The sequence below is a fragment of the Mycetomoellerius zeteki genome, unplaced genomic scaffold (genome assembly GCF_001594055.1).
Source record: "Mycetomoellerius zeteki isolate Tzet28-1 unplaced genomic scaffold, Tzet1.0 scaffold105, whole genome shotgun sequence".
NCBI classification, from domain to species: domain Eukaryota; kingdom Metazoa; phylum Arthropoda; class Insecta; order Hymenoptera; family Formicidae; genus Mycetomoellerius; species Mycetomoellerius zeteki.
Window position 1 is genome coordinate 471,319 of NW_017255965.1, and position 10,098 is coordinate 481,416.

General features: G+C 37.5%; 1 protein-coding gene across 7 annotated transcripts in view; it reads right to left on the reverse strand.

Moving 5' to 3' along the window:
• Positions 1-10,098, reverse strand: part of LOC108722033 (ras-related protein Rab-37) — a 107,079-nt gene that overhangs the window by 19,468 nt on the left and 77,513 nt on the right. For 4 of the 7 annotated variants that reach the window (XM_018446954.1, XM_018446947.1, XM_018446962.1 and 1 more), the window contains exon 2: positions 274-1,136. The exons of 2 other annotated variants lie outside the window; for them this stretch is intronic. In XM_018446954.1, the coding sequence (XP_018302456.1) occupies positions 274-543 (270 nt within the window). In that variant the 5' untranslated portion in view covers positions 544-1,136. Of the gene's footprint in view, positions 1-273; positions 1,137-4,939; positions 4,995-10,098 lie in introns of those variants that run through there. One more of the 7 variants, XM_018446975.1, reaches the window with a different exon arrangement.

A 10,098-nucleotide genomic window follows, 5' to 3' on the forward strand; every position in this document is an offset into this window, starting at 1 on the left:
AGAGAGAGAGAGAGAGAGAGAGAGAGAGAGAAAGTAAAGAAAATTTAATTGAATTAATTAAATTAAAATAATAAATAAAAATAATAAATAGAACAAAATAAAAATAAATAAGATTGCGCGTTTCACGCGGAAGAAGCGATTACGTCCGAAGAACTGCGTTCCTCGCGCTTGGCAAGCGAGGAAGAAATAAGAAAAACAACAAATGCCAACGCGTATCGTCGTCATAAGATGAGCGAGCAATAAGAAAAGAGGTATCAGGGGGCAAGGTAGGACCTTGAAGAGAAGGTCCGCGTGATCAGGTGGGGTGTGCTGGCCGGCGGAGTCGACGCTATCGCGCGAGGACTGGCGTCTGGTCGGGCCCGTGATATCTTGGGGCCTGGCGAAGGCGGTGGACGTGGCGGCCGGCGCAGCAACGGGGGTCGGCTGGGCCGGGCCCCGTACGACCGACGCGGACCAATCGGCGCGGGTCGAGCTGCCGCTGCCGCGCGTGCCGTGTCTGCTGCGCCTCGACACGTTGCGCAATGTTTCCTCCACGGTGCTCATGGGCCCCTGCTACCGGGAGCACCAATTTGCTCTTCTTCTTCTCGGCCACTCCTCGTCGTCTCGTTGCGCCTCGGCGTCGTCGTGCTTGCGCCCGTGCCCGTACTCGTGCCCGTGCTCGTGCTCGTGCTCGTACTCGTGCTCGTGCTCGTCGTCGTCGTCGTCCTACTCCTTCTGCTTCTCTTTAGGACGACGACGACACGCCGAGGTCACTAAACCTCTCCCCGGACTCGCGAGCGCTCACTCGCTTCGTTTCGTTCGTTTCTTCGTATGTATACGTACGCGTGCGTGTGTGCTTCCTCTTCTCGCGTTTCTCCTTCTGCCCGGAGTCTCTCCTCCCTTCTCGCGTCGCGCCGCTCCGCGTCCCTGACGTTCTCCTCTTCGCGTTTGCGGCGGCGAGGGCTCGCCGTGCCGACGGGGTACAGGCGATCGAGTGAAAGTACGGTTCGCCGTTCGAATCGTGCAAATGTAATCCGACTCTTTCGAAAAGCCCTTACTTTAGCGGGGACGAAGCACTGTGCCAACACGGTCGAGAGGACACGGCGAAATTTCCGCGGAGCCGCCCGGTTGAATGATGAATCACGAAATGCACTCACCTAAATTGGTGCAAATTTTCAAAATAATTTTCTATTATAATTATGGCCAATATTTCCGCTATTAAAATCAGAATAGAGGAATCCTCTGTTACACGGAAAAAAAAGATTAGCTGCCACAGCTAAAAATTAGGTATGGCAGCTAAATTCAGTAGCATTATATGGACACCTAACGTCATATCTGCGAGGTCTAATTTCCATTAGCTGTGAGGCCTAAATATTATCATTGTAACAGACAAGCATTTTGCTATTATGTCGATGTATTGATCATTGCAGCAAACGTTTTCTGTGTAACAGACAATTTGGTAGCAAGTACAGTTTCAACAAACCATATTTAACTGCGATAGACAATTTTTTTTTACACGGATATATCCGATAACTGTGACAACTAACTTCATATTGCTAAATAAATCTGTAACAGACATGCATATTTTGCTATCACATCCTTATATTAGCTACAGCAGCAAATCCTTTGTAAGTATTAGTAAATTCATAGCTATAGTAGCTAATGCAATTTCAGTTAATCAAAATTAGCTGTAAACCAGAAACATTTTTTTCCGTGTATAATAATAAAAGCGAAAATTTTTCGAAACGTTTTCAAATATCACGCTTGGTATAATCCATGCACTTTGGACGTGCAATAAAAATATTGTTAAAATAATATTTAATCTCGTTATGTTTGTTGTAACGAAGCACGCGTTTATACAACGTGCAACGCGGAATCAGAAGAGATCGCTAATCGGAGCAAAAGATTGGAAATTTTTCGCGTGTAAAATTGCGCTGTCACCGTGAACAATCACTCGAAGTTAATGGAGGCCGGTTGGTACCTCTATATAGGATTTTGCGAATATTAAACGGAATTCAGTCGATGAGTGCAAAAGAAAAAGTATTCCCTTTGATCCCCGACGCATAAACCGTGCAAAGCCGAACTAGTTATTAAAATATTCCGACGTTTGACGTTTTGACGAATGGGAGTATAATTCGCAGCGTCAGGCACCGTCGGTGGACAGCAATTTGCACAGAGACGGATTGAACCGTCTAAAGTGCGTCACTAGTTACGTAAACGTAAGCGCCAGCTTTAATAAATTCATAAAACACGGGAATAGTCAGTCACATTCGCCTGTAACGAGTTTCCCAGAAGATCGTGGAATCGATCGTGACGCGATTAATCCGCTCGAAGGAGCGCGTTTGATAAATTCTGTTTGAGCTATATATGACATATGTCCTCCTGAAACTAACGAGTTTTCTCGTCTATTTCGCTTCAGGTAACAATATGCATGATTATCGCGTCATAAACGACATCAGCTTCGATAAAAATTTTGTTTTTCTAACTATGATTAATCATTAAACTGATGGTTTTAAATTGTAGTGGGTGACTTTAAGAGGATCCTAAAGCCGCCTGTATTACCGACTAAATCATATATTTTTTGTATAACAAATACTTTTTTCCTCTTTCACAGATTCTCTCTCTCAAAAATCCTTTTCCAGGATTAAAGTATACGCATTAATATGTGTTTGTGAGGTAGAGTTTATGCCGAGAACAACCAAAAATTTCGAAATTGATATATTTTTTACCATTTCTTAATGTAACATGGCGTTTCAAACTGTCAAGTCACGAATGTGCGACTGTATCATAGGTTGCGTGAGATATTAGTGTGATATATAAAGTATATAAAGACATGTCGATGCGCTGGAAAAACATTTAGTGATTCTGTAGGAGTTTGAGCTTTCCTTTAGGGTCCCCTTAATAAGTTTTCTACAATAAACCGTTACCTAAGCTTTAAGTCTTAAGCCGTAAGAAATTGACCACATCATACACAATTCTTATACTATCATCAAGTGAGATTAAGTCTAAACCACAAGTTAAGAAAATAAAAAACCGGACTTAAGAATTAAAAGAGGATGAAGAGTAAGTTGAACTGACATGAGATTAAAGTTAATCCACAGTGATGGAAACGGGCGTTAATCCATCGCAGAATCGATGCCCTTCACCGTGTTACAGCAAAGCTAGATCGCGGCAATTGCAAGTTCGTCGCGGTATTGTCGCGATAACGAGCTGCCTAGCTCGCGTGTAAATCGAGAGCGGAAACGGTCTTTGTTTCTCGGGGAAAATATCGAAGCGCTAATAGGTATGTATACTCCACGGCCCATGGCTGAATCCTTTTACGTTCTCGTAAATTACTGTCATCCGATAATAACGGATACGCGTGTCGCATCGTACATTGAAAGGGAACGTGCTCGTATAACGCTCTGAAAAGCACCTCGCATTTTCTACACTGTGCTCGTAAAAAAAAAATCGTCGAAGTCAACCGCCGCGGATCATTTTCGGTTCGAGCCACCCCTTCGCGAATCGATATATTGGCGACCATTTTACGCCGTACGTATCAAAATTCGCCCTCCAAAAAAAGATCTTCAGAGCCTAGAATAATCCCGATATTTTGCTGCCGAGTTTTCAAATATCGATATTTTCTAACTTTTATTATCACGTGATACAATACTGCCCTATATATCTATCTTTATTTATCTACATCCATTCGCGGCAGTAAAATCGCACGAAAGTGCACCTTTCGCTGCCTCTCGCGTTGTTCCGGGAACAACAGGAAGTAAAAGCTTTCGTTTCCCCATGCCTATTCGCTGCAAATCAAAGTGTGTGCAAAATGATTTCAATATATGTACGCAGAGTTGGCAACGTTACCTCATAAAAATAACTTGTTATCGTTACCGTTCTTTTTCCTAAAAAGTAACTCGTTAGCGTTACCGTCAGTCAAATGTAACGAGTCGTTACACACTTTTTCGTTACTTTTTTTTCTTGATACCAATAAAATATAGCGTTTCTAATTGGCAGAACGCAGTGCACATTAAATCCGTTGTATTCTGCTCTAATCTAAACGTAAAAATGAGATTGATCTCAATTGATAAAATGCCTAAAGTATATTTTATCAAATAGTATAACAAAAGAGGATTTCACGATTTTTTTTTACTCGGTTCTATATTTTTATTAAACACATCTTTACGTCGATTTATGTACAACGTCTTTAAAGTGCACTGAGTGCATACTAATTATATCAATGAAAAACGCTATCCTATACAGATTTTTGCGATAAATATTCTGAAGAGAAGTCAGAATTCTATCTTTTAGTAGAAGAATAAAGCTCAAAAACTAAGAAATATATTATATATACTCGTATATATCTGTATATACATATATAATACGGTCTAGCTACGATTAAAACTTCTACGTGACTAGAAATAAAGTAACTAGTGAAATCATTACCATTATCTCAAAAATGTAACTGCGTTACAATAAACGTTACTCAGAAAAAAATGTAACGTCGTTACTCATTCGTTACCGAAAAAAATAACTTGTAACAGTAACGCGTTACTTGCCAACCCTGTATGTATGTAATTAATTTTCCGTGTAAAAATAACACATTGTACTACATACAAAAATGGATTTACATATTTAATAAACGTGTAGTGTCATTTGTTCACGAAAAAATAAATTATATACATATGTTGAAGTCACTTTTTAGTTAAAACCAGAAAATGAAAAATCGTACAATAAAGTTGCCATTGTAAAATTATTAGTTGTTATGATATATTAATTATAAAGATTTTTTAATAATAACAGAATAAATAATTAAAAATGATGATAAAATTTGAATAATTATCAATTATTTATTTAGTATTAATTATATCTGGAAAATCACAATTTTTCTATTATCAATTAAGTTAAGTGAGATTAAGTCTAAGTTAAGAAAATAAAAAACCGAGCTTAAGAATTGTAGAAAAAAAACTTTTTATACACTTTGATTTGTAGTGTTGCGAGCGAAGTAACGTAAATCCGATGAGACTCGAACTTATTTTGTACTTTTTGACACAGGCACAATCGGAAAATAAAAAAAAACGTGCAGAATGCATGCACGCAATTCGCACGGAAGATATGATTTCATCACTCGGTTTACTATAACTCCGTCCAATAATTTCGATGCATCACTTCAGCGTTTTTCCATCTGTTTGCCACCGAACGACGCTTATTCACAACTGGACCCTCGGCAGCCGCTAAAACTCACACCCGACCGCTCGATCATTTCCGACTTCATTGGGCACGAAATAACGCGGACGATTTGGCAATTTGCTGCGACACGTGCGGATTCGCGATCGTGCAATCGCGGGAAAGAGACCACCGACGATTCGACGATTGCATTCAGTGACCAGATTGCTTGACCGTCCATTTGCAACGCGCATTTCGACGGAAAACTGTACTCTGACTTGAATAATTTAACGCATGAACGCACCACGTGTTTTCGAATAATGTATAATGCAATGTATCGCGCAGATAAAATAAAAACATACATGAAAAATATTTCCAATAATTAACGATTTATCATCTGTGGTTATCCGAATACAGAAGGAAATCCTCGTAAGCGGCTACTCTTTGATTTTAACACTTTTACAGATACATAAATACATAAAATTTTATGTATAATACAACATAATATGATGTATATTTTGCTTTTTCATATAATATAATAATAAATTTATCATTATAATATAATAATTAATAACACTGTAGGACGTGGTTTCTGTTGTTTGAATAAAAGTCTTAAAACGTCGCGCAGTGTAATCTTTTAATATAAGTAGTTTCAAGAAGTTTATTTTTTCGAAAAGTTCAAGGATATTTTCCAACGGCAAAGATTTCTCCAGATTTCCCAAAAATCCGAACAATGTGAAAATTGAATTAGTGCGATCTGGAACCTCGTAGAAATTCCCTCGGAAATTCCTTCACCGTCGACGTCAGCTGCGTTACAAAAACCGGATTGCAGTGCATTCGAGACCGGCAGGCCCAGCCTACCGCTTTTGGGCCCACCCACGCCGTGGTCGGCACCGAAAAGGCTCACACTGTGAACCCAACGGTTACCCGACTGGTGGCGCCCTTTTACCGAGCATACCTCGGAGAGAGAACGAGAAGCGAGTGGTCCCACACGCGTTACGAACGCGCGTCACGAGATCATCAGGCGCGATTAATTAATTAACTATGTCGGCGCGGTTCAGATTGTGCCGCCGAACGAATCGCCCGCGCGCACCATCGGTTACTGACACCATCTTCTCCCGTGACCCTCTTGTGACTCTAAATTGCGTCATGCACGGTCACGCGCCGGTGACTCGCTTGTCCCATGCCACCCGACCCGTGCAATTCTTCAACTTTCTCGATTCTAATGGTGACACTCTCAAGCGTCACTTAATTAACACGTATCTATATAACATCGTGTGATTTATATATTTAAAACTGCTTACATTAAAAAAATTATTATTTTAATTTTTGTGTTTTATTTATTTTAATTGTTGTATTTTAATAATTGTATAAGAATAAATATTTTATTTCACATATATGTAATTACATGAAAGAGTAAAATATAATATATTACATTATACATGAAATTTTATATATTTTATATATATATATATAATAAATTTCTTAAATGTTTGAAATAGAAGTATAACGTATGTAATAATCTGATACATAAAATGAGCTTATAAATAGGTAACTTTATAAAATCAAAGGAGAAAAGTGAGTGAAGTTGCAAAGAAAGTTAAATTCTTATTTTGTACTCTTTCATTAACCTACGTTTGGTAATTTTATTTTTATTATTTTTTTTATGAAACTTGTTTTACCAATTTTCCCTCTGTGCTTAATATTTTATTTTCATTTGAATATGACACAAACATAAAAAAAATACTCTATTTTTTCAAAAATAACTAAACGTGATAATGTGAATTTTTTTTATTAATAGAACGATAGAAATGCTTTAAAATCATAAAAATTCTATTTGATTAAATAACCTACTCTAAGATTTAACTGTTTTTGCATCAACACTTCAATTTCAAAATCAGCTAAATCTTTTCTTTTAATTGCAAAAACAATCAAATGCATTATATTTTAACAAAGAGAAATTGTATCTTTCAGGTAATATTATACACGTTATGTTAACTAAAACAATGAGTTTTCTTAATTAGAAAAAAAGCTCTTATTAAGCTTAAGTGAGAAAAATTATACAAATTTTTTCGGTCTCGTAAAAAAAAACATTTCAAATTAAGATATACTTTTACAAATGGACTATTCAAATATATAATGTTACATATTTTTATAAGAGATTATATTAAATTACATATTTTACATATTAAAAAAAATATATTTATATTATACATTAAACATCAAATACAGGGTGTTTCCAAATTAAATGGCAAAACTTCGGGAGCGTGTAGAGGAGTAAAAAACTAAGAAAAAAAGTCCTATAGACATATGCTCCTTTTTGCTTTGTTTCGCAGGAAATCACGAAAAAAGAAAAAAATATATTTAATTTATTATTTTAATTATTTTATTTATAAACTTTTTAATGAAGATTTTGTTCGAAATGTGCACCTCTTGCAGCAATACAAGCATTGCATCTGTCAAACACGGCTCTTGTAGCAGCCAGGCACTGTTCTTGCGATATTCTGTTCGCTGCAGCTACGATACGATTTCTCAAATGTTGCTCTGATTGAATAGGCGAAGAATAAACTTCTTGCTTCAGAGTACCCCATGCATAGAAATCTAATGGCGTTAAGTCGGGCGAACGAGTTGCCCAATGTACTGCTCCTCCACGTCCAATCCATCGTTGTGGGAATTTTCTATCTAACCAGGTTCTAGCGACTCTGCTGTAATGAGCAGGGCATCCATCTAATTGAAACCACATTTCAGTACGTTGTTGTAATGGGATGTTTTCTAAATAGTCAGAAAATTCATTCTCCAAGAAATTTAGAAAACGGTCCCCATTTAATCTTGCAGGTAAAAAAAACGGTCCCACTAAAACGTCGTTCCAAATTCCAAGCCAGACATTAACAGAAAACTCTTGCTGAAATTTGTATTCTCTAACAGACCTGGGATTTTGATGAGCCCATAATTCCTTTGATTAATTATTCCACCTCTGGTAAATGTTGCCTCATCTGACCACATTATTTTAGATGGAAATAAAATATCATTGTGGCATGTCTGAAGGTACCAGTTACAAAAGTTCAATCTGTTCCAATGATCTTGAGGTAATAAATTTTGCACTTTTTGAATGTGGTAGGGATAGCGATTATCTCCTTTTACAGTTCGCCAAATTGTTTGTGGTGACACTCCCAATACAGCCGACGCATTCCGAACGCTGGTCTCAGGATGATTGTCAAAATGTTGTAAAATACGATTCCCTGCCTGCAAATCTCTTCGTAACGCTGCTTGAAATCGGTTGTTTTCTTGTCGAATTGAAAATGTTCCAGTCTCTCGCAATCTATTAAATGTCAACATAAACACTCTTCGGTTTGGCACTCTTCTGTTTGGAAATCGTCGTGCATATTCTCGCACCGCCTTTAAAGCATTACCGTTGCAGAAACCGTATACAAAAACCATATCAGCATATTCACTATTAGAATACGTACGCGGCATATTGCAAAAGACAAAATTCATCTACTGTTAAAGGCTTTCAAAGAGCGACTGACAAATTCATAACAGAAAGTGGAAAATGTAATCAAATATGTCGGTGCTAGATATGGCAAGAAATGTAAACATTTTTTTTCGATTTCTCTGAAACGGAGCAAAAACGAGCATATGTCTATAGGACTTTTTTTCTTAGTTTTTTACTCCTCTACACGCTCCCGAAGTTTTGCCATTTAATTTGGAAACACCCTGTATATATTTCATATGTTTTAACGTATATTATATTATATTGTATTTATTTTATATTTCTTTCCTAATAAATATCACAATTAAAACGATTTATACTTTTTAAAACTGAGTAACTAAATATACGCGTGTGTTTCTGCGATATCGCGATTGATATCTACATTGTTGCAAGATTGTCGGACAAAAGTCCGACAAAAGATGCTGCGCTGTATTGTATAATGTATTTCTGAATACAAAGTTAAAAGGTTAAGAGTTCACGTAGAATAATAAAAACGGAAGATCTGTACGATGTAATCGGTTGCCTTTATGTAAATGGTGCTGGCAGGTAAAAGTAGGATATTGAACCCGGACTGATTTCGGTTGCGATCGCGGCAACCCACATGGAGTTCTCGACACGTGCCGGCGGTGCTTGGCGTAACGAGAACATCATGAATGTTCGTAACGAGGCGTAAAAATAAAAATCGTCGATCGTACGCTCTGCGAATATTGAAGTATACACAATAGAAAAAAAACAAATATATTTTCTAGCTAGAGATAAGAGTCTTTAAGATAAGAGTCACGAAATAACGTCTTCAATTTTGATTGGTTCCGCCATTCTTCAGTAAACTAATACGCATTTTCAATTGCAATGGGCTTGAGAATCAATCTGAGGTTGATTAATGACGTCACATGTTCTAGTTTTGGTTCCTAACTCGACGAGTTCATGACACTTCCGGATTAATCAATCTCGAATTGATCCAAACCCACCCGCTGCAATCAAAAACTCTATAATATAATTATGTATTATACAATACATATCATGCTTTCGCTTTATTTTGCACGCACGATGCTCAAAATTTCATTTTGTCTGTTCGTAAAGTCAAAAAACTTCTTTGCGTGCTTGAAACGAAAAACGTATTCCTTTCAGCCTTCCATATTGGCTTACGACTCGACGATAAATAAGATAAACAGCATCACTGCGGAGTGGCAAAGGGCTTATTCGCCAATCGCATTTATATCTCAAAAATTCATGAAAATATCTCTTCTACAGCGCTTTTATATCTTGTGAGCGATGAGGCTATGAAAAAGGTATCTCGTTATAACGAAGACTTTCTTTTCATCATTTTTTTTTTCATGGCTTTCACAACAACTCAAGTTAGATAACATTTATCGCGCCCACCTAATCATAGTATCGATAATGTTCTATTCGGGACAGTATGCTGACTTGTCTGTTTTATCAAAGTCGTGGCCGCCTACGTCTGCAAGTTGACGCACCGATTT